The sequence below is a fragment of the Diadema antillarum genome, unplaced genomic scaffold (assembly GCF_040938485.1).
Source record: "Diadema antillarum isolate AM-2024a unplaced genomic scaffold, OU_Dant_1.0 seq00000975_RagTag, whole genome shotgun sequence".
NCBI classification, from domain to species: Eukaryota; Metazoa; Echinodermata; class Echinoidea; order Diadematoida; family Diadematidae; genus Diadema; species Diadema antillarum.
In genome coordinates this window covers 267,565-293,360 of record NW_027271817.1, presented here as the reverse complement: position 1 = coordinate 293,360, position 25,796 = coordinate 267,565, and the positions used below count along the sequence as shown (strand labels likewise).

At 37.3% G+C, this 25,796-nt stretch overlaps 1 protein-coding gene across 1 annotated transcript in view; it reads right to left on the bottom strand.

Moving 5' to 3' along the window:
- Positions 1-25,796, bottom strand: part of LOC139742051 (protein O-glucosyltransferase 2-like) — a 43,419-nt gene that overhangs the window by 12,476 nt on the left and 5,147 nt on the right. The window contains exons 2-5 of the mRNA XM_071652610.1: positions 23,789-23,997; positions 20,240-20,448; positions 5,245-5,322; positions 3,333-3,505 (exon numbers count right to left, since the gene is read on the bottom strand). Of these exons, the coding sequence (XP_071508711.1) occupies positions 3,333-3,505; positions 5,245-5,322; positions 20,240-20,448; positions 23,789-23,997 (669 nt within the window). The remainder of the gene's footprint in view (positions 1-3,332; positions 3,506-5,244; positions 5,323-20,239; positions 20,449-23,788; positions 23,998-25,796) is intronic.

Genomic DNA, 25,796 nt, shown 5'->3' with positions numbered 1-25,796 from the left:
GCAGACAATACCACTACATAAGTCAGTAGGTTAGGAAATTTCTGTCATATTTCACAGGTTTGGTTACACCACTACTGTAAAAGTGGATATTTTCATGTGAGTAATTTTTTTTTTTTTTTTTTTTTTTTTTGGGTGCTCGGCCAGGTAAGATCTGTTTTGCAGGTAAGATGAGTTTCGCATGTTTTTAAATCCATGGAATCAAGACAGGCACAACTGGAACACATAGCAAGCAAAAATATTAGCATGTTTTTATTTTAGCGCTGGTTTCTGGACATGCGAAATGCGCAAAAATTTCACCACCACAAAAATTTCCACTTTTGCAGTACACTAGTAGTATCACTTCAAAGTGGAATATTTCCTTACTTCCTTTGAGTGATAACTTCTCACATGCTCCAAATGAGCTTAGTAAGAACATTTAAGGAACAAATTTAACGTCTCTATGAAATGTAAACCACAAATCCTGTGCTTCCAACAAGTTCAATGAATAAGATCTCAGGTAAAATTGAAGCACTCTACATGCTTGGAGACACTATACGGAATGAAATCAATGAATTGTCTGAATTTGTTCAAATCGAAAACAGGTCATTTAATGTCATGGAAATGATGAGCAATGCAACAGCATATAGGACAAACGCATTCCCTCAATATGATAAACATGAGGAAAAGAGCTTTTGAGACCTCAGCGGAAATCCTAATTATCCACCTGTTTTCCATGACAACAGTTATGAGTCTGCCTGATTCACAACATTCACCCATCTGCCTGATTTACATTTACCAGTCATGCCTGATTCACACACATGCCACTGTGCGGATTATCGCACTCTTTCTCAAATTATTGTGCTAATTCTGAAACAATCACAAGATTTCTTGATAATTGGATTACAATGCTGATCATGCGCTATTTACTGGGATCTTTATTTCCACACAGGCAAAAATCTTGAGAATTGTAGCGTGATGCAAATCTTGAGATTGATTTGTATCCCGCTTATTTGCATCAGTGTGAATCCCACTAACATCAGCATGGTCAAGTGACGGTGCACTTGGAGAATTGCACACTCCTTTTCTATATGCTGTGATATTTCCCTTTAAGGTAAGGCCATATTACAGGAGTGGGGAGCAGGAAGGGAAGTTAGTGGTACAAACAACTTCCATGTGTCTGAATCTAACAGGAAACCACTTACTCTGCCTACAAGGTTTGCCATGGGGGAGATGATTGCACTGATTCTAGCTCCAATCCAAGCAATGGTTTGAGTCCCCATTGGAGACATGTTAGTACCCCTGCCTGGGGACAGGCTTCACACAGCTGAGAGAGTGACTGATCACTTACACTCGGACACAAACAAGTCTGGAGACAGACAGGCTCGCAAACAGACTCACATACTTTAGATACACACGTATTCACACACACCAACTATTTTTCCAGTCTGTCACCAGCCAAAATACAGCTATTTAGAGAGTTCTTGTATGCAAAGCCAGTAAGGGTTGGATGAACACACAAAGGTGTTGTTTTATCAAAATGTGTCATTTCTGGTGCAAAGTAAGTTTTCCAACACCCACAAGAGGTTAGGATTTCTTGGTGAATAAAATGGTCAAGGGAGGGGGGACTTATGAGTACATTTCATCAAAAACATTGCCTTCATTCATTCGGTCAGACATTAATTATTACATTTCATGATTTACAGTAACTTATGCTGGAATAGATACTGAATGCATTATTCATATAATGTTACTTCTCATCAGGATGAACTTGTAGTATACTGTAGAAGTTGTACTAATAGTAGCAGCAATAGTAGTAGGCCTAGTTGTAAGAGTATTAGTAGAAGTAGTTATGATAGTAGTAATCATAGTAGTAGTAGTAATAGTAGTAGTAGTAGTCACAGTAGTAGTAGTTGCAGTAGTAGTGGTACTAAATTGTAGAAGTTGTAGTTGTTGCTGCTGCTATGTTGTTGTTGTTATTGTTGTTATTGTTGTTATTGTTGTTATTGTTGTTGTTGCTGCTGCTATGTTGTTGCTGTTATTGTTGTTATTGTTGGTGTTGTTGATGTTGTTGTTGTTGTTGTTGTTGTTGTTGTTGTTGTTGTTGTTGTTGTTGTTGTTGTTGTTGTTTTGTTGCTGCTGCTGCTGCTGCTGCAACTGCTGCTGCTACTGCTGATCAACAGTAGTAGTAGTTAGTATAGTACAGTGTAGTCATCTTTGTTCGGGCTAATTTGCACATAATATACTGATTCATGCTTGGTACAGAACTAGAAGATTCCCCAAGAAGCTATCAGCCATATTAGAGAGAGGTATATGTATCGTGAAAAATATATCCTGTTACACCCGAGATGAGAACTTGGCAAGAATTTTGGCATGAAATGCCTTCCTGCTTGCCAGTCTTCATGGCTTCACCTCCCCTGTCACTCCTTGTTTGCTTATCACAGATTTCATAATTTAAAGGACAAGTTCACCTTCATAGACATGTGGGTTGAGTGAATGCAGCAATATTAGTCGAACACATCAGTGAGAGTTTGAGCAAAATCGGACAATCCGTTAAAAAGTTATGAATTTTTGAAGTTTCTGCTCAGTCACGGCTGGATGAAAAGACTACTATAGCTTGTGATGTCACATGAGTACAACGATATAAAGAAAGAATAAAGAAAAATCAACATATTTCCATTTTTCTCGCATAACAAAAGAGCACTCGACTTCTCTCTTTCAGAAGGCAGGGGGAATAATATTACCCTTAACATATACGTCAGTAGCAAGTCGAAGAAATGTGCACTTTATTCAAAAAGTAAAGTTTTGTGAAATTCTCTTTTTCTTTTCCTTATATAGTCAAATTCCTCAAACTTTCACTGATGTGTTCTACTAATATTGCTGCATTCTCTCAATCCTTATGTATATGAAGGTGGACTTGTCCTTTAAGATGTCCTCATTAGTAGTTACAGTATAGTATCCCTGTTTGCTAATCATAGATTTCACAATGTAAGAAATCCTCAATAATTTGTGAACTCCTGCCTTAGCCTGTTACACAATGAAATGTTCAGAATGCCGTAACAAAACTACCAATCCTGAAAACAATTAGCTTAACTACGAATTATAAATCAATGGAATATGACGTCAGCAAACAACTGATATAAATCAAGGAAATACGACATCAGCAAAACTGCTGTAAACTTGATTGATCATCAAAATGATTTTCAATCAAGTTGCACAAAAAGAAGCCACTTGGGAGTATATAGAGTACTGTAATGAAGTATCTGCAAGAATATGGCATCCTCATTCATCTTGAGCGCTGCATTAATTTTTGGAAATAGAAAACATACGAATCATGAAAATAAATGGAAGACTACCTTCCCATGGTCTCCAGAGTGGACTCTGTGATGTCATAGGTGGGCAGTACAATGTCCCGAGAGTCTGTTGACCCACACCAGGAGAGAATGGGCAGTGGTTCATCCTCTGGATCTCTCTTCTCTAACGGCCAGTCTCCGAGGTTGATGAAGAATTCTACGTCCGGCACTTTCACCTGTTGTCATGTCATGAGATAATATGGGGCCCAATATCAGTTGTGGCCTGGTGCCTAGCTTGGCCAAGGGCCACCAAAATTTATGTCGGGCCACCAAATTTTACAAAAGGTTATCTTTTGGTGACCCGATCGGGCAACTACGATATAAAATGAATTGATATGGCTCCTTTAATTTCGGGCCACCAAAATGTGACATTCAAAGAAATTAGTAGCTTTAATGGGTCACTACAGAAAAAAAAAAAAGAGTTAGTGTTGAGCTCTGGATAATAGATTCGGATGCTGAATCTAACATCAACTTCTTATTTTCAAGTTTTTATACCTTCCTTAGCACATCCTGGATAATATTCTTCACTACCCAAAAGTCATATAGCAAAGCTTTTTATAGCTCTAGTGCACATGAGTATTACTAAAAATACTACTATGATGTACTACTAATAATTGATAGCTAGAGTCAATAGATATTCAAAGATGTACAGGAAAGAATCATTCATTACTGAAATCAAACGCCCCTCATTTTTTTTCCATGACATGACTGCTTTAAATCATGACAAAGTTTGACTCCAAGTTACAGCAATCACAAAATGCCCTAAGATACAAACCAATTTGTCCCCACACTCCAAACCCACACTCAAAAAAAGACAAAACAAACAAACAAACAAAAACAAGATGAAAGTTGCAGCAACTGGTTATTCTCTACCATCCTCCTTCCATTTTTTTTCTACTAATGAAATCGTAGTTTTCATACAGGCAAATACAATCTAAAGTACAACTGACCTTAAAGACCTTTCATGATCTAGATTTCTTAACTTATTCATTATGCACATGACACAATTATCATGATTCATTTGATATGAAATCAGGGAACGGATATCAACCTCTTTTGACCTAGGTGATATCAATCAGTTCCATCCAAGACCACCAGGTGTGATCAATCAGGGGTCTTGATTGGTACAGAAACTTGTTTCTTGTTTTCGACATTTTGATGGTTCCATTTATGTGGCATTACTCTATACACTTGCCATGGATAACTTGTAACAAACTTCACCTAAAGGAATCAAAAGATCTAGGAGAAAGTATCCAGTTTTCTGGAGACATTATGGGAGAAGCATGAGATTCTTTAGTAAGCTTCTCAGCTTCACAACATCCTTCAATTCTATATCTGGGTTGACAATTGACCCTAAATCCTATCTGTCAAACTGTTGTGGTAGAGGGATAAGTAATACCATGTGGACCATTTCTAAACTTCAGCAAAGTGTGAAAACAGTTTCCTATGCACATCTATTTTCTCCTTTATGACACCCCCCCCCCCCCCCCCACCCCATTTTTGTTTCTGTCTTAATGTTCCTTTACTGGTCTATCCAGGGAGGTCAGAGAGCCCCATCTCCCTGGCTCCTTGCCCCGCTCGTCTTTCTCTTGATTTTAGTTTCCCTTTTAGGTTTATCCACATGCTGAGGATAAACAAGTCATACATGAAACAAAACTCAAACTTAGTCCCCTTACTTGTTTCACAAAAGAACCAACATCTGTGAGTTAGTGCAATGACTAGAAGTTTCTAATTAAATGATAATGCTAGATAAAGTTACAGTAAAGGTTACATAGCAAATTGAATGTGAAGAATCTGTGACAGAAGAATGCATCCATACTGATAGTACTTCACTATCTATTTCTTATACTTGTTTACTTTTCCCAAAGTCTACAGATGAAGCATGCATCTTTCACATCAAAGCTTTTTGACTTACCTTGCGAGTAAGTGATAAAAGGAATGCATCTGAAAACATCTTGAATCCAACAATACTCCCTAGCGTCTTCCTGTATATCTGGGATTAGGAAGTATACAAAGAGAGAGAGAGACACACATGCACAGCAATTACTTTTAGTGCATGATAGGAATTAAAACTAAATAGACTTACCTTGCCATCTAAATACAATACTTCATCCCTTAACTCAGAAAAGCTTTATAGTTTCAGGATTGGTGATAGGGTGCAATTAACTCCACAATGGGTTGTAAAAGCTGCTGACCTGCAAGGGTCATCAAAGCACTGTGCCATGCAGAGGCAAAAACTCTCCAAAATTCATCTTCAAGCATCTCCCTTATCTTAGTGGCAAATGCCCTGAAACTTTGCAAGTACATCTAACATGGCTATGTTATGTGCTCCATGCAAATTTTTGTGTATTTTTTGAGATATTGGCATCTTGCTGTTTGAGTCCTTGGTGTTCTCTGGCTCATGTTTCTGTGCATATATTCACTGATTTTGTGATTTGCGATCATGTCATGCACCATCACAAGCTACGCAGAGTGTGAAGTGCAAACATCAGATACTGTGCAACATTGAACCTTTACTACATCAGTCATGAAATCAGTATGACTGATATCTGACCTTGCATGTGACCTGCTTTCAACCTCTGACCTCAATCAACTCAAACTACAGAGGGCTCACTCCACATGGAGGAAATGATTCTCATCTCATCTGACACATTCACTTCCTCCCCAAAATTACCTTCACTGTGACATCACATCATTTTGCTGCACTCTACACCTATTTGTTTGACCTTCTCTGACTTTAGAAGGATCAGGGCAGTTCATCTACTTTTCCAACCTTTATTCTTTAGAATAACTTATTCCACTGAGGATTGCTGGAGAGACCCAAATAACAGCATGAAACAAAACCTCAAAGACAGTCTGGAATGGATTATCAAATTCATGGCACTAAAGTTATGGGGAAATGAAATGTATGACAAGTCAACTTATATAAGCTGAGTATCCCTGGTACTTGGAAGTAGTACTGTGCAGTGTACACTAGATGCACCCTGACTTCAAAGCCAATGAAAATATGTCCTACCAAGTTATGCAGAATATATCTCTTAGTGCCAAATACAAGACTTAGTCAAATTACTGTAGCTTGAAATAAATAATATTACAAACAATAATTGATACCAGATAACCTGATACACACTGTCCCTTGAAATTGACTTTCAATAGAATTAAGCAGATATTGATTTTTTTTTCAAACGAAAAAAAAGAAAAATTTTATCTAAATTTCAGTGTTTACAACAATCGATAACATTGTTTGCCAAGTCATTGTATAACCAATTTTCACAGAATTTTGTAACATTCATTTAGAATGCCATACCACAACTTAAACTTCAAGGTCCCTATATCACTGAATAACAATATAATGGAACAGAAGAGTCGGACAAAATACAAACATAGGTCCGAGTCTTAAGACTGCCTTACAGAAAAAAAAAAAAAAAAAATCTGTTAAATTCAAGCTATTTTCAATTGACTACTGTGGGCTTTGTGGGCTTTTTTGTCATTTGCTGATATCAAATAAGGCAGCACAAACAAATAGAAACAAGACAAAATTCCTCAGGATTCAATGAACCTGGTCACAATCACAGGAATTTTCAAATAATTTTTTACAGTACGTTGGTTAAGGTGCTATAGCTTCTGACCTTTACAATATGTACGGTCCAGGGTCACTCAAAGTACATACAGAGTGCTTGGTATCCAAGCAAGGTTTCCAGGCAACACTAGCTCCACCAAAGAATTGTGTAATCTGGCTGGACCAGTAGCCTTGAAAACACGTACTGTTTGATAAGCTTACAAGCTCACCTCCAATAGCAATATTGACACAAATCAGAATGAATAAAGGAAGCGTGGGATGAAGCGAGCATGGGAAGAGGTGGATAGGGAGGAGAAAGCAGTATGTGACGTAGAGAGGGTGGAGCCAGAATACCAAGAGTGAGAACAGACTTATCTACTTGAAAACAAGCTTTTCTATCTAAAGCTATAGGAATTTGATTACACATGTTGATAGCCTATACTATACTACTAATACTACTACTACTATTACTACCACTACTACTACTACTTCAGAAAAAAATGAAGATGTATAGTAGTAGTATTAGTATTAGTATTAGTAGTAGTAGTAGTATTAGTAGTAGTAGAAGAAGTAGTAGTAGTAGTAGTAGTAGTAGTAGTAGTAGTAGTAGTAGTAGTAGTAGTTTGTTGTATGTTTGCTTTTAATTGTGGATCTGCATTTTCCTTGAAACATGAATATATGACAATAAAATGATCTACAAATTGACGTGAATAAAATCAATTGCAAAGCAATAGTTATCAAAGAGTTACAAAGTGTCATCAGTCTCATACTATGATACCTTGTACAATATCATGACAAATTCATATCTTGGAAACAGAAAACAAGAGAGAGAAAAAAATGTGCAGGAGACTACTATCATAAGCAAAGCTAGAAGAGAATGGAGGCCTACAAACAAATAAGGCAATCCTAAAAATAAAAAAAGTTAACAAAAGTCAAAAAGAATGATGAAATGTGCATGTGAGATTAGACAAGTGTGTGTTGTTAGCTGCAAGTGTGTTTGTGTGTCTGTGCTTGAAGAGGTGTGTGTGTGTGTGTACTGCAAGTGTGTGTATGTGTTTACTTACATACATTGATGAGTAAGGGGACAGAGAACCAGGGGGGTGGTTTCATCAACGTTTGTCAGCGCTGACAATCACCATAGTAACAGTCAGTGACCAGAGCATCTCATCCAATCAAAACCAAGGATTTTGCTGAAATTGTCAGCGCTGACAACTTGTCAGCACAGACAAACGTTGATGAAACACCCCCCAGAAGGTACAATCAGATTTGTTAAATCATGCTTGTAGGGCATAAGATGTAATAGGAGAAAACTGGTGGGGTATACAATACATTGAGAGAACAATACAGTCCCTTACAGATTAATGCAAGTATGTGTGTGTGTGTGCCTGTGCATGTTTGCTTGTATTTTTGGTATGAACAAAATTCAGGTATGTGTGATTAGAGTGAGGAGATCTACAGCCCTTGTCTCATTCAGTCATTGGTATCTTAGAATTTTACTGTGAACAGACAGTAAGTTATCGGGCTTGAATGAAACTGTGGTAATAAAGTTGTTGTTTTTTCTGCAATGCATCAAAAGAATTAAGTTTGTTGCACTGTTTGATGTTGTTCAGTATCGGGAACTCAAAATATTTGGACCATGGCATCTCATTGATTTTTTTTTTTCTTATTGATTTTTCAGAAGTTCTAATTTATTTTGTTCGACCTGCAGTTTAGCATTACAGTAGGCCTACATATCATGGGAAAGCATGAAACAATGATACAACAAAGACATTGACTTTTCTTTCAGGAGAAATTTGAGTCTACAGAAAACTTCAGTATTTCTGGACACAGTATAGTAGTTCTTTGTTGTAGCACTGGTAGTACAAGAAAAAACAAGAATAACAGTACGAAGAAACATTCATTCCACTCTGCTTAAAAGCAAAGCAAGTCATCATTTAACATGTGAACAGGGTGGAGCCTGTTGCTACAAGAGATGCATGAGAAAGTTGGGATTTTGAAAGCAATAACACATGCACAGAAAATGTCACAAAGACACGCTTTTTCACACATTTTCAGACAAATCTCTGAAAATGTGTATTACAATGTCCACTAACATGCATCTTCTTGATGTAGTTTTAAATGTAGGCCATGATGACCTTCAACACTTGCTCTTTCTCTAGAAAATACAAAACAAAAACAAAACAAAACAAAACAAAACAAAAAAACCTCCAAAAAAATCAATCAATTTATTTCCATGGAATGTTTGGGTCAAAAGTTTCTCTTGATGGAATTGCTTTGAACAGTTCTTTAGTGATAAATAAAATTCATAGGTTGACCTGTGCCTTTAATCTTCGACAGTTGTATGCAACATAGTTGGATACCGTTATGTGAAACACCACTAACAAAATCATGTAGAACAGCTAAATATAAACTGCAAAATCTGTAATCTTAAAAAAGGAGAAAACAAAATGATCTCCTAATGATATTGATTGTTTACCTCTACACACTTTATATCATTGTATGAAGTTTGATGAAACACATATTGACAACAAATTCTCAGTCACATACACACAATACACATAAAGGGTATGCAAAGAGGTTGGTAGAATGGAACATATAAATACAGCATGATGAATAACATCAAGGAAGGGTCCATGTTTTATTCTACCATAGGGTAGGTCTATGATTCTACCATGTCTGTTTATATCGCAGATTTACCCACGAAAACATTTACACAAAGCAACCCTTGAACAAGAAGTATACAAATTTGCTGCCTCATTGAACTGCATTTTTTGAAACCTAGAAAGTTAGTCAAAGATCTAAAAGCTGATCAAAGTTCCTACAAAAATACATTGTCTTTTTCAAGACAGAAAGAGGAGAAGGTATGGAGAGAGAAACAGATATGTGTCAATGTCTTGTTATATTTATTTTGTCCTTTTTCTATGGTATTGGATTTGGGAAGCTTGACAGATCATATTGATTAAGCTGAGGATTTGATTGTAAAAAGAAAAGAAAATTAGCTTCTTTTTTTTCATATAAACAGATCTCGCAGATAACCCATGCAAAACAACCATAATGTGGCAAGTCTATTCTGCTTTCTTATTTCACTCGTCACAATGAAATAAACTCACATGTTTTTATCCATGAAAAGAGCTCCTAAATCAATTTCTCTGTATAGATAATAATCTAATCTTGGTATCTTGAACTAATTGAAGCATTGTGTTCTGTCTCTGGCTAATACCAAATATCAAAAGAGGTACTGTACACAAAACATTAACAAAAAATGAAATCTGTCCTCAATTTTAACAGATTGAGACATTGCTTACCTCAGTCTATGAGTGTGTGTCTAACAAACACCTTTAAAAACCAGGAATGTGGGACACATCAACATGGAAACAGACCCAAGTTCAAATACAAGAACAAAAACGTTTGAATAGAGCCAAAAAAAAAGAACAAAATGTCACTATTCCTATTTCACTATTCATTCATTAGTAAGGAAGCAGGAGTACATTCTTACAATACCAAGTGAAGGGTAACAATATGTAATAAGAATGAATTAAAAAATGGCTCTCGTAAAGCTGTGAAAAGATCATAAGGTTGCAGTAGATGTATGCAGGTAAAACATCACATTTAATATATCAATTGTCATCTTGTCTTATGTCAACCCCAGGAAACATTTGCCATTCAACTCACTGCATATGACATCAAAGATCAGAGTGACTTCAAACTAAATTATCTGGCACCCAGTCATCACTGGCCACATTTGGTGGAAAATGGGGCTTTGAAATACCAATTGCTCATACCCAAACACCCTTCTGCTTTCTATCTGAAAACTCCTAATGATTAGAATGATAAATAGGTAAGAAAAATGGCCATGCCGTACTTATAGCTACTGCATTACATGGAAACGGTCTGTGAACATCTTGAGAGATTGACTAATGGGTCATTCCATGGGGTTGGGTCTTCTCTAGATTTTCATGTTGTGCAGGGAATAAAAGTCATATTCTGAGAAATTTATCAAATAATTGTCTGTGGTTTGCAAAAATATTCTTGAAGAGAAATGTGTGAAGAATTATTTGATGAAAAAAAACCAAGCCTGTGTACAAATGTATTTTGTCTATGACTGTTTCACTAATGATGTCCCATGGTTTTTTGTGGTTTATGTTGTGACATAAATATATGCCATTTTCATGGCAATGTAAAACAGGAATATACAACCTTTCAGCATTATGCCTATCATAATTAAGAGAGGCAAGGTGACTTCTTCAAAGACTATACGGCACATAAACATTTGTAACAAAATAAGAACACCAGAGCATCTTCAAGCAACCTCATACCTACGTTACAAACGATGTCCATGGCAATTTTTGTTGTAACATAGGTATTGCATGGTTTTACATACACTTCCAATCATAATATGATCAGAAACTTTATTTCTATAATGAGATTTATATTTCAGAAGTATTCTTATCCAAAAATTAGCATCAAAATCCTCCAAATAAACGAGAAAATACGGAACATATCACTGTACTTCAGTGCGATGTCCAGCCTCTTCGTGTAACGTAGGTATGGAAAGACGCGTCTCGCGATAAAAAGAAGAGCTACTAACTTCAGCAATCGTATTCATGTCACTGGCAGTCCTCCCCCAATGGCAGAAAAACTACTTACAGCCAATATACACCTACCTGGACAGCACAAGATCTGTTTTTCTGCCGTTGTCCATGTAACGTAGGTACAGGAGTTTTAATGTTTCTGATGTCAATTGGTAAGATTTTACGCTATTTTACAAAAATAATAACATTTGTCATATTCTATAACTCTATTAGAGGAAAAAAAAGACATCTAAACCTCTGAACTGGCCAAAAATACTGTGGACGATGATACTGTAGTCCCACATACTGAGATATTTGTTACAGGTTCATGTTCATAATTTTGATCGCCAAATTTTCCGTCCATGCCGGTCTCTGCAAAAGGAGCATATAATTCCTCTCTTAGAAAACCATACAAAAGTATATCAGTGTATCTTCACTGCAATATAAATTTGTTTTACCTCCCGATTATTGTGAATTTTTGGACCCTTTTGTCATAAGGTATCTACCACGGTAGACGTGCTAGAGTTAGTATTAATCACTATATACTAGTTGGAAAACGTAGATGTCCAGACTGCATCTGAACTAGAGAAATAGAGTTTGCCTTATTTTGCTGGTGATATCGAGGGAACTAGGAGCTGTGAAATTCTTTCTCTTTAACAGATTTACTTCGAAAATGTAAATGTTTTCCTTCCAAGATTTCACTGATCTGTTAGATGCTCTGATGAAGTTGTTAACATTTCACGAGGATTCACCATTTCCATTCCATGTTCACCCACTGTGAAGTCTCAAAGCTAAAATGCCAGTGTCCTATTCAGTTTGGGTGGGTAGTGGGTAGGAAAGGCTTCAATAAAATTATGAACCCCAATCAAAATTGGACTATTATTGCTCTACACTATCATTCAAAAAGAGGGCGACAATTTCGATGGGGGATGAATATAAAATAGGGCCTAGTATTATTTTGGGAGTCTATTAAGGACTATAACCGTAACCGTAACCCTGACCCTAGCCCTAACCTTAGCTAGGACACTGGGGGCAGCGACCTGCCCTTCCTAGCTTACATCAAAACAAGTTTTTAGCATAGAGTATGAAAATGATATTTTCCTATGTTTTACATGCTATATTATTATTATTATTAATATTTACATCATTTTAAGCATAATCCATTTTTTTTTTCCAATTTTGGTGGGAGGTACACATGGAACTCTAGCTAATGGGTATGCCAAGAGGTAGAAATGTAAGCAAAATTGTTGAAATTATTTAATTCCATTCATAAATACACAGATACATCAACAGGAATATATAGTCAATCCCGACAAAAATTTTCTTTTAATTTTTTTTATTCTATTTCTCTTTACACCTTTTGTTCAGTTTGTTGATGAATCTGCCATGGCTCCTCCTCTGCCACCGCTACATTTTAAACTACCATACATGAAAGAGTGAAAAGGACACATCCACAGCACTCCACAAACAGAGAGGAAGCCGACAAAGCAACACCCAAGAAGAGCGAATGTAACAAACTAGACAAGAAGAAAACTGCACAGAGGGAAAATGGACAGAAGAAAAACAAAAATCGAGGGCTAAATGGACATTGGACAAAAGAGCAGAAATTAATTTCAAACAAAGAACATGGAGAAGACAAGAAGACTTGTCTGATTTCTCTTTATTAGTTTTCTTAGTTAGTTAACAACTAGTTGATGATGTTGTTAGTGCATATAAGGTCAAATTGTGTAAAGCTTCACTTTCTTCTTCTTCTTCTGATTAAGTCTGCCTTCTTTCATACCAGAGTTACAAAGAATTGAAGTCTGTGTAACATTGGTATTGTTCCACAGGTGTGCAGTAGATATAATTCCAAAGAACTGTTACAATAGTGTTATTTGTGGGAACATACATAAAGTCTATATGTGTAGGTTTTAACATCTCACACCACAATAAAGGAAATCAGTTGATATGTCGTAGTGTACCTATGTTACAAAGACATACTGTCCGTGTAACATAGGTGGTACACTGTGGGCGAGGTTGTTGACTGAAAACCCCTGATTATAACAATAAAATTATGTTTTCACTTGAATACCCATACAAATCACTTGCTCCAATTGTGGTGCTTTTAAGAATATTGCCATTGTGTCACTCTTGATGAAAAAGTTAAACCTTTGATTGAAATTGTTAATGGCTTGTAGAAAAAAACATGTTAATTAAAGTGGCTTGCAGTTGACATCAGAATATACAATCTTACTAATAATGATCTCATGCGCCTCTTAAATAACATGCTGATGTGCTATGGACGAAAAAAACGTGGATGTGTTCATTGTTATCATTTCAGAACACAAAATTATGAAGGATGTCAACAAATGAAGTCCATGTAACATAGGTATTTTGCCATACCTGTTTACCCATGCTGACTGAAAGTGTGCGAAGTAATAAACAGATTTCTAGTGGAATAAGTTGAAGAAAGGGAGTAACAAATCAGGGGGAAAAAGGAAATTTCAATTTACCCAACTTGAATTTTCAACTTGTATGTCACAATTTCAGTCCCAACCCCATGGAATTACCCTAATAGCACATGTACAACAGAGCTCAACATTAGCGCTCATCCTGCTATCCCAGGGAAAGTTAGAGATAATATAAAGTTTTGGTACCTCAAAAGTTTCCCTGAATTTTTGTGTTTCAGGTTAAAGTACCTTTCATATAACTGACACTGTGAGACTTACTCGCCCCAAAGTGCTCTCATGTCTTAGTAATCATGCAATTAACTGCGACAAGCAGCCCCATACGCATAGCGACCAGCAGCCCCATTATATGCATAGCGTAATGGGGCTTCCCATTGTAGCATTCAGGATCATGGCAGATGTAGTATCGCGGGTAAATATCAACTTAAAATCCATAAATTTCTTCAATTTGAAGACTTACCAATTAAGTTGAAGTATTTAAAACAGGCTTCGGGCAACGTTTGGTTCTGTCAATAGTCCCTTTCTGTTCGAATTGATGACTGAATGTGACTCGGTCGAGAGGACCTTGGGAGAGCTACATACACTGAATACTACGGCCAGCGCATGCGCACACATCACATGCGCACATGTGATGGGGAAGTGAAGGAAAAACTAAATGTTAGGAACTGCATATAGCATCTTAATACAGACTAAGTGATAGCAACTCAAGGCTATTCACTCATGTGTTAGACCTGCCAAGCTTACTAAAATTTTGGCACTCTATTGAGTCAGCAGTGAATAAGACTAATCAAAGCTGAGGATCAAAACAAATATGACACACTGTAAAACAAGGAATATTCGCATGCATTTTAATTTCACTAGAGCCAAGATTCATGAAATTAAAATGCACGCAAAAGTTTTAGTCTACACTACTGTATAAGCTGTTATTTTCGCGAGGGTTTAATTTTTGTGAATTTCACGAATCACAGTTAGACCGCGAATTTAACAACACATGAAAATGTCACCATATGCTAAGCTATGCAGTGCGCTTATGAAGGCCTCTGTGTCAATTCACGAAAACAGCATCTCGCGAAAATATCCATGACCTCCTCATTCGCGAAAATATCTGTACGCGAAAATAAGAGAGTATACAGTATATGCATTGAATGTTAGAGGCGACTCGCGAATAATTCATGTTGTGAAAAACGCCATCGGCTCCAATTCTGGAAAATTATTCCGGAATTGTTCTGAATTATCATTTCAATTATCTTCAATCTTCTGGATCTACCACTGGCCATTTTGTTTTAGTTGTTTACTGCAAGGCAAGACTTGAATAAAGGCTATAGAATAAAGCCACATAAACAAAAAAAGATGTCTGTCCTATTACAAACTACTTTATTTCACTGGGCCTTGCTTCAACAAGCTTCCAATTGTCCACTGTTGACCTGAATTGAAACCCATACCATACTAGCAAACAAACATATAGTCTTAGCTAAATGGTTCTAGCCATTCTATTGTCATGGTGGCTTCAGTTATTTGAAGTTTCATTTATAGCAAAACAACAATCCTTGATGACCAAGGCCCTGGATCGGGTACATTTAGGGATGGTTAAGTAAATCTTTGCCTTGAAGCCAGACTAGCACCATATCGGCAACCTGTCGTGGAATCTTGCCAAACCCTAGCAGCTGGCATTACTAAGAAGTCATACCACTCTACATGTCCTCTATGGGAGATGCATTCACAAAGATCACATAACGTGAAGAACCAGCACACAAAAAGTGCAATTACCCAGAAAGTTCCATAAAAGTACCTAAAAAGTACCATAAAAGTACCCCAAAAGTAGAGATCATCGAAACTCAACACATGATTAGTTGTGTATGACACACCCAGCAACCTCTTTAGTGGAGATAACATGTTATCCTGCATAGTGACAGAGCAAGACATTACAGAAAAGAAGAGAAAAAGAAAGAAGGAATGAAAAAGAGGGATGAAAGACTGACAGAAGGTTATAACTTTCAGAGATCCACTCTTTTGAGGGTCTAGTAGATTGTGCCCTTCTAAGGAGTTCTACTACCACAGTTTTAACCAAGAATGTGAACAAAATGCACACTGAGTTATGCATTTTTGTTGGAATAACACTGCACAATGTGCAACAAATTCAATCATAATTCAAGTGCAGAAAGTGCCAGAGAACAGCTTCAGATCTCTTCTGTGTCACAAGGGTATCATATCTTGACATTGCTTGTAAAAACAGATTTCCAGTTCAAACAATCCACAAGTTTATTTCATTTTTCAAAACAAGAAAAGTAGGAGAATTGTGGAAGAGAAAAACATCAGAAAATAAACCTTCTCTTTTGGTTACATACCTGTAAATCCCCTGCAATTTCTTGAGAACTGATACCATGGGTAGGATCGAGGAACACATAATATTGAAAGGGGGAAACGAGCAATGGTATGCATATTAAACACTACAAATGTTGGTGCTATTGATTTAGAAACTTAAAGGACAAGTTCACCTTCATAAACATAAGGATTGAGAGAATGCAACAATATTAGTAGAACACATCAGTGAAAGTTTGAGGAAAATTGGACAATCGATGCAAAAGTTATGAATTTTTAAAATTTTTGTGTTGGAACCGCTGGATGAGGAGACTACTACAGCTTGTGAGTCATATGCGTACAACAGTATAAAGAAAATGTAAAAGAAAATTCAACATATTTTCACTTTTCTTGCATAATAAAAGAGCTCTTGACTTGCCTCTTTCTAAAGGCAGGGGGAATAATATTGCCCATAACATTTGTCGGTAACGAGTCAGGGGAATGTGTACTTTTTTCAAAAGATGGAATTTTGTGAAATTCTCTTTATATTTTCCTTATATTGTTGTACGCAAGTTATTCATACACTGCAGTAGTCTTCTCATCCAGCGTTTGCTGCACAAAAATTTTAAAAATTCATAACTTTTGAACGGATTGTCTGATTTTCCTCAAACTTTCAATGATGTGTTCTACTAATATTGCTACATTCTCTCAATCCTTATGTTTATAAAGGTGAACTTGTCCTTTAATATGACAATGGGTCATGAGCACTGAGACTGTGGACATACACATTGTAATACTACCATTTGGTTTACCACATAGTCTTGTCAAATCAAACCCCTGCTTGTTTCATATCTCAATATCATGGTACAGTCAGAAACATGCACAATGTAAAAAAATTACATTTATTCCCCGTCAGATGAAAAATACAAAACATGAAGTGAGGAAAAATTTGCTGCAGAGGAAAATCTTTTTATCAAGCTTTAGTTTTTCAATAAATTCTGGGTGGTCTAGAATTGAAAAAAAAAGGCATGGGTCATTGCAATAATATTTTAATCATGGCTAATTCTTAGACATCTACTTATTTGGTTTCATCAGTGCTCAGTACAAAATAAAAGGTGGTTTGATTTTACTGTTTCATGCTAAAACTTAACACGTAAAATTCTGATGCTATTTGTATTTACATAGTTGATATCTTTAAAAAAATACATGATGGGAAAGAGATAATTGTGGGCTATCATTTTTGTTAAAGTTACACTATCGCTAACAACCATTTGCTGTGGACTTCATTGTAGTGAATACAACTATGTGCAACTCCTTGTCAATGCCTTGGAAACCCAGTTTCACAGACCATTGGGTTTCTACTCTAATGTGGATGTAAAGGGGACCTGTTTCGGTCTGCGAGTTACAAAGACTAAAAAGCTACCCTGGCATCACTCTCTGCTGAAAGAAAGACACCTTTACAATTCTGCCTTTTCTATCCTTCCATGAATACTCTGTCTTCCAGCCAACATCAAATCCTTTGAAAGTCACACTCACCGACTAAGCTTTTCATTGTCGCAATGAGCTTGCATAACAACAAGAACAACAAAAACTAAAGTTTGCAAACAAATTCAGACCTACGAATAGACTTCACAGAATGCATTGAGAGATATGCCTCACTGCTAGGCTGTTAAACCAGACAAGTTTTATCAAAATAAAGAAATAATGTAAGCCCCGTACACAGTCATCAAATCTATTTTTATGCTTCCCAAATAATGCATCCTGGTAAACAAGAAGTAGCACACTCAAGCTCTCTTTAACATGTACCTGATTTCCTGCCAAAATACTGTGATGACATTATTCATCAAAGAAATTAATTTGAAGAAAAAAAAAATTTGTTAAGATATCTCAGAGTTATCATTGTGTGAATACAAGATGCAAAATACTAGTCCAAGAGTCTAAAATCATTCATTTTATTGACCGATTCTGTGACACGCTATGTGTATTTTTAGCATGGGCAGCGCCATTACTGCGGTGTCTCAGCCGACACCCCTCCCCTCTCCCCCACCCCCTCCCTACATTAGCACGCGCAAGGAATGAAAAACTGATGCATGGTTGCTTTAGCCAATAGGCGTCTCGTACTGAGTGCGCGAATGCTTGCTTAGTGTGCGAACCTTTGTTACAAGTGCGCGATAAACATGTTGCCCGTGGGGTGGGGGAGAGGAGGGGGGGTTGGCTGGGACACCGCAAAATGAGCTAATGGCTGCTCCCAGTGCCACAAATTGTCTGCTGCCCTCAACGAACCCGAATCGGTCAATAGAGCTAGGGACAACGTGAACCCTTATAATCCATTTTATGTGCATATCCAAGGACATCAATTACCGCATGCACTTCCTCTCAGCATACAGGAATCTATAAAGATTTTTCCAAAAGCTGGGGGTTTTTTAGCTTCTCTTTGTCTTGTGTGACTATGAATGACATAGCATTTTATCCTAAAAGAGGCAATTACAGACAGGAATTAACAAAACAATGGAATATAAATCATATGCGCTCAAAAGTTGGTAAACATATATACCACTCTGTAGCATGCCATGAAAAGGTAGTTATGAGAGAAAGGTGCTCTACTTATAAATCAATTTGCCACAAAGATGCCCTCGGCTGAAGAAGACAAAAAAAGTTTCACCTTGCCCTCTGGTACCAGAGACCACATACTTCATACAGGCTTTTGAATACTGTATACGCTATATATTTCGCGTGGGTTTTATTTTCGCGAATTTCGCGAGTCGGGAGCTATTCGCGAAATTAACAACGCGCGAAAATATTACCTTCCAAAATGAATCCCTTGCCTTGATGATACGAACATTTCAGTACTAGTATACCATGTCACGGCTTACCGAACAGACCATACTGGCTAAGCTTGTTTACGTACATATATTGCGCCACAACGTTTACAAACGCGCGGCGTGTCACCCTTGGATTACATGTACCGTCGTATTAGCACTAGCTCTTGCGTTTGCATGCCGCTACATTCACATGTCAACTTTAGGGGCCGGGGCTTCGTATGTTCCCACTGGTTGCCGTTGAATTTTACTCGTACCCCTCGTACCACTCGTCAGAAATCTAGCGCGATGGGCTCAACCATTTCAAAAATGTTGAATTCTAACTTACTAGTTCGCAGAGTTTGGTATGTTTTTTCCATGCAGTGTATAACTAGTATCATTCTTATTTGCTAGTAAGTTGAAAATTCACACTTTCTTTGCCACTTCATATTTTCTCTGGTCCCCCAATCGCCAATTTAACCACTCGCGAAAATGTGCGACAGCGGCAATTCGCGAAAATTTATGTACGCGAAAATTATAGCGTATACAGTATTGACTCCACTACTCACAGGACCTTGAGCTACTGTTCTATTTAATGGAGAGCAAACTGGCATTGTTGGAAGAAAAGAGCTGCTCACTAACCGTAAGAATGATTAGCCCCTATAAAGCCGTTCCACAGTTGTCTTGTATCTAGAGCAGGTACCACACCCCTGAAGCCAGCTTACTTCTTTTTACCAGGAGCCCTTCAGGACTCTCTTTTAAAATTTGACCAAGAGTGTATTGAACCTATCAAAGTCAAAAGTGGATTTGACTACTGTCACAGTGAGAAAAAATTTACACACTTGTACAACAGAGGCACTTACAACCTTGGATTTAATGTCATGCAACTTTTACTGGCAATGCCCAACATGTTAATATACACCTAACCAGCTGATTGATGTATTTCACATAAAATTATGATCTGTCGGGCTATCAATCCCTTTTGACACTACTGAGTTAGTCCTACCTGCTTACGACATAGATCATATACAGTATCATTACATCACTGTCACTACAATGACGACTTGACATGCAGATCAGGGAATGCACGTATAAATGCAGCATTTATCAGCAAGTAAAGCACAGATCCATAAAAACAACATTTGCTCTGATACAAAAATCACCATTAGTAATCCCAAGTGTCACATTGGAAACCATCCACCTATATATGCAAAACTTCTTTAAAGAGATTCTTTACCTTGTTATTGATGATGGTGTAGTGACACAGACTGTGATGTCGAGCGAATCTTGATTCTACATCTCTGTGTAGCGTCTTGAGATTGATAGAGGGATGGATGGCAAAGTCACTCTGGATCTGGCGTGGGATGCCGGCTGGACAGAACATGTTACTCCTCCATAGGTCTCTGTCTAGAATGGGGCAGTTGCAGTTCTCACTCTTTACAAGGCCTGGATGAAGGAATTTAAAGTCAGCGGGTTGAAATCACTCTTTCATCTCATTTCAATTATCGCAAGTCTCCTTTAATATCTCGTTTTGTTTTGGGGTGTTTTGTGTGTGTGTGTGTGTGTGTGTGTGTGTGTGTGTTTGTGTGTGTGTTTTTGTGCCTGTTGTATGTTTTACTCTCTCCATGTTCCTGTGATATTGTCAGTAACTTTTATCATTTTGTTTCCTTGCTTGTTTTAGTATGTTTTAGTCTCTCTGTGCCCCTTTTATATTGTCAGTTTGAACATTTGGTCAATAACTTAAGGGCGCATTCTGTTTTAACTAGCCTCTGACCTTCACTGAATTGTACAGTCTGCTACATTTTGGAAACATATATTACTGTATTTCCATATGAATGTTATTACTGAATAAATGTATGAATTGAATTGAATTAAAAAGGTATCGAAGATAATGAGTCATGAATGTACACTGTATGTGAGAACATTACCAAGAGTAAACATTTTTTGAAGAGAGTAACACCAATACAATCTAGTCTTTACTGTTATTTACTCCTCACATCAAACAGTATCAGGTACACACAGTGGGACATTCCAAGCAAGTTTCGAGAACAAAACTTGCAATTTGAGAAAAACTCTAGATTCACACTGTAGTCAGAGAAAGGCAATTCAGTATAAGAAAAACCAGGAGTGACTAATTTTAACAAGAGTAAGCAGGCAACATTTCTACCTCTCTCTCACGTTTGCTAGAGGCATTGAGTCTCAACAGCTGACTCTACAGCCATGGTGGGTGACAGAATCCAAGAGGGGTTACAATTGACATGTCCGTTGACAAGGAAAAATTACAGTGATGTGTTCAATCACCTTCCCTCATGAGTCCGAATTAGTTAGTCACGTGTGAATCATAGCTCTACAGCACAAGAAATGCTGGACAAGCATACTTTTGAGATCATACTGGGGTAACTGGCAACTATATGCCAACAGACTTACGAAATAATTATCAACTGAAACTGAGAAACTTAATCTTGTTTTATAGATTTCTTGTACTGGCATTAGGAAACACCCAAACAAAACATTCTCAAGAACTAAAAAATGCTTTCTTTAAAAGTTTATTCTTTCTCACATTTTTGGAATGTTTCATTCCTGGTCAGCACAAGAATTTGGCAGGAAATTTCTGTTGAGTGAGACCTAAAATGGCAGCAAACAATGGCAGATAAATCATAGAGTCAACTCACACCTGGCCTACAGCCATCAGAGCTGAATTCCTCCACAAGGCAACACGAAATTTGTCATTCTTAACCTTTAACCTTCCAATCACGGAGAGGAATGTGAAACTTTCAAATCAAATCACTAATCTCCCCCATGCATTTGTATCCCACCCCCATGTCACAATTGCTATGATATCACTGATAGAGAGAAAAGATATACACTGTGAGTGGAACAGTTGCAGCCACTGCTATTGCTGCATACAGGTGTTTGATTTGGCTTACTACGCTGAACACTCACATATGAAGTCTGCATTAAAACTACATGGTTCATTTTACTGCTGTGTGATACAATGACAACTTATCTTGAGTAAATTCTAATCCTGTTGGGGTAGCAAAGAGTTATCCTTCTAGTACAGTGAAGAATTCCTCAAATACTCATAAATGCATGTCATACTTTTGATTGCACACTTTTTAACAAAGAATTACTTTCTTCATGATTTCTGCTCAGGTTGTATATATGAAGGGTGAATGCTCCTAAACAATTTCATTATCAAATAATATACTGAATACAATTTCTTTTTCCACAGGGGAAAAAATGTTACTGAATATCTATTGAAGGGCAACAAGAATTTTTCACTGCTTGTGGCTGACTTTAGCCTATAATCTTGACCAAACTGACAGACACCTGATATGTAGACAAGAGACCTCCTTCCTATCTAAATTTGGTTTCAGGAAGTTGTGTCTGGCTATCACTCAGACATGGACAAAATTACAATGTACATGGCACTTGTGACCCTTCGTATTAAAAGCCTATGATATAGAGGGCAAGATCCAAGTAGAGATAGCCTTTTACACTCTTCACCTTATAAATGTAACTGTAAGCACACAAGCCCAGATATCAGTACGGTAGTGGGAAAAGTGCAGAGGAGTGGAAAGGGAGCCCTATCTGCGAATAAGCACTCTTTTTCTATAATGAAAGAGATACATTTGCACAGATGATACATTTACCCAGTTGATATGAAAGTATTGTAAAAGCCTCTGGACTAACGGATGGAATGTATTGGTTGCTGCAACACATGCAACTTGAAATACAAAAAAAAATAGATTGTGCTCTCAACAAGAAGGTGACTCTCCAGTGACTTCACAGATGTCTTCAAATAAGGTGATAATTTGTTTGTCCAGAAGTCACAAAAACGTCTCTGCAATGTCTCCAGTAAGTCGCCAATGGAACTCCACAAAGTCGCGGAGATGTCTTGGAGACATCACAAATAAAATTTGTCTCCTCGACTTGCCCGTGACTACAGGGGGATGTTTCGCAGATGTCTCTACGATCAGCTGGAGACTGGAAAGAGTCTCCAAAAAAAAAATTGAACATGTTTGATTCTCTCGCAACTCCCCAGAGACTCGCCCCCTATTCAGACCAAGCCATTTTATACCAAAACTCGATAATGAAACGACGTATAAAGAATCATCATATAGCCGACAGACCGTTCAGACACTAATTTCAACCGTTCTGGGAAATGTCGTGTAGATGTGCTGTTTCCCACTGCGCATGCTGTTAAAGTCATGAGTGACAGCTGTGGGGTCACCTTTCGTGCGCGCTCCCATTAAGCCCCGCCCAGCTATACCGTTCTATGGTCGCCATACGTTTAGACGCACATGGAATGCTGATTCATTATTGAGTTCTAGTTCGAAACGATGCTCTGACCGTCGTTTCGCTATACGTCGTTTCATTATACGTAGTTTCGTTAGTCAGCGTTCAGACATATAAATTCATCGTATAGCTATACTTTGGTATAGCTATACCATTCTAGAATAATTTTTTTGCGTCTGAATGCCCTGTCGGCTACATTTCAGGAGACGTCTCCATGACTACGGAGACTCGAGTCGCCACCAAGCCACCAATTAGTCTCTAGCCCATTGAGATACCCACATTAGAGTGTCAAAAAAATCTAGTCTAATTTTACATATCCCGAGCCTCATATCACATCTGCTGTATTTCATGACACTGCAGTCATCTTTCTCTTAGTTTACACTCCACATCACTTTGCTATCTCATTCTTTGCAGGATTTCATCATACCTTGAGGAGTGTAGTGAGGAGGAGGATTGTTACAAAATGTATGAAAACCAAGAATCTCACCTTTAAATTTGTAGGGAGAGTCAGCCACATGTCTGCCAGTGCTCTTGACCTCAATTTTGATGCCATTGTCGTAAGAGGTGTACAGTCTGTATCTGACAATGAATGTGCCATCATTTCGGTCCAACATCTGCACCCAGACGCGTCCTCTGGTGCCATCGATCGTTTTGACCACAACCTCGAAGGCGTTCTTCCCAGGAGAGTATGTGAAACTGCCAAAGAAACAGAACAAGATTTGCATAATGAAATGTGTTTATATTTGGAATCTGTTACAGATGATTTTAACGTGATTACCCTCACATGGAATCACTCCAGAAATGTTCAATACAGCAAAGAATTGTTACTGGTACTATGCAATGCTTTCACATTCTCTAAAATGTAGAAAATACGAAACTTATGAAAGAATTTATTTGTTTTTCTTGTAGGAATTTCGAAAAGAAATATGGTCAAACACAAATTAATGAAATGAAGAACTAAATTTAGAAATGTCGCTATGGCAGCTGGTATGCCTGCACCATAATGCATGATTCTCCAAATACAAAGTAGGTCTATAGTACATCTTGACAATTTGTGATGACAGTTTAACATAATTGGCAAAATATCAAAATGACATATTGGTCACAAATGTGTTGAATTTTCACTTTCCATGAACATGGATTAATGGGATAAATGGCTATAGATATTTTCTAAGAGAGCATGGATTTGAGGATTTTACTTGCCTTTTGATCCTTTTATAAGTTTTATATTAACTGAGCAATTTTCAAGGTATGGAGAAAAAGTGCAATTTCAGCATTAAATAGTGAATTCTTAGCATTTTTAACCTGACCTTGGACCTATTGCCTTTGACCCTATGACCCTAAAATTTCAAAGAAAATCTCTGGCAGGCAGAACATACAAAAAAATAAGTTACTAAGTTTCATGATGATACCTTGAGCCACTTTATGTAGACATGGAAGAAGGAGTGTACTTTCACTTGACCTTTGCCCTTTTTGGTAAGAAACTTCCCATAGAATCTCCATCGTAAGTTTACAGAAAAATCCTGCAGACATAAATATTAGCCCACTCATACATATACATGTCAAGTTTGATAAGGATGCCTCAAACGGATTTTTAGTTATACTGTCCAAAAAATTGATTACAGACGGACAAACAGACGGACAACCCAAAAACGTAATGCCTCCAGCAACACTTTGCGGCGGAGGCACAGAAAGTAAAAAATTACTACAGTACATTGAATAGTAGACAAAAAGATTATGTTGTCTCTTGAAGGACAGCACCCACACAAAATTTGCTGACTACAGATTTGGAATACAGATGCTATCAGAAACTAGATATATCGCTACGGCGACTGATATGCCTCCGCCATAATGCATGGTTCTCCTAATAGGTCTATACACATGTAGTACAATGTCTTGACAATGTGTGATGACAGTTTCACACAATTGGCAAAATATTAAAATGACAGGTTTGACACAAATGTGCTGAATGTTCACTTTCCTAGAACTAGGTTCAATTGGATGAATGATTAAAATGTCAGAGTGCAGGTATTTGGGGAACTGATGATTTTTACTTGACTTTTGACCCTTTTATAAGTTTATGCATTGAGTAATTTTCAAGGTATTGAGAAAAAGTATAATTTCAGTATCAAATGGGAAAATAGCATTATCTAAACCTGGCCTTTAACCATTGACCTCACAGTTCCAAAGAGAATCACTGTTAGGTTGAACATGCATAAATATGTCAGTTTCATGATGATACCTTGAGTTACTTTTAAGATATGGAGGAAAAAGTGCAATTCAGCACTCTCACTTGACCTTTGACCTTTTGAACTTTTGACCTTTTGGCAAGAAACTTCCCACAGAATATATATTGGGTAATACATGCATACATCAAGATTTTAAAAAAAAACCTTCAGGCATTGCATAAATATAAGGAAAGTAGTGATATTTTGATGAGTTGACCTTGACCTTTGACCCCCTGACCTTTGAACCATGACCCCCAACTTCCCTAG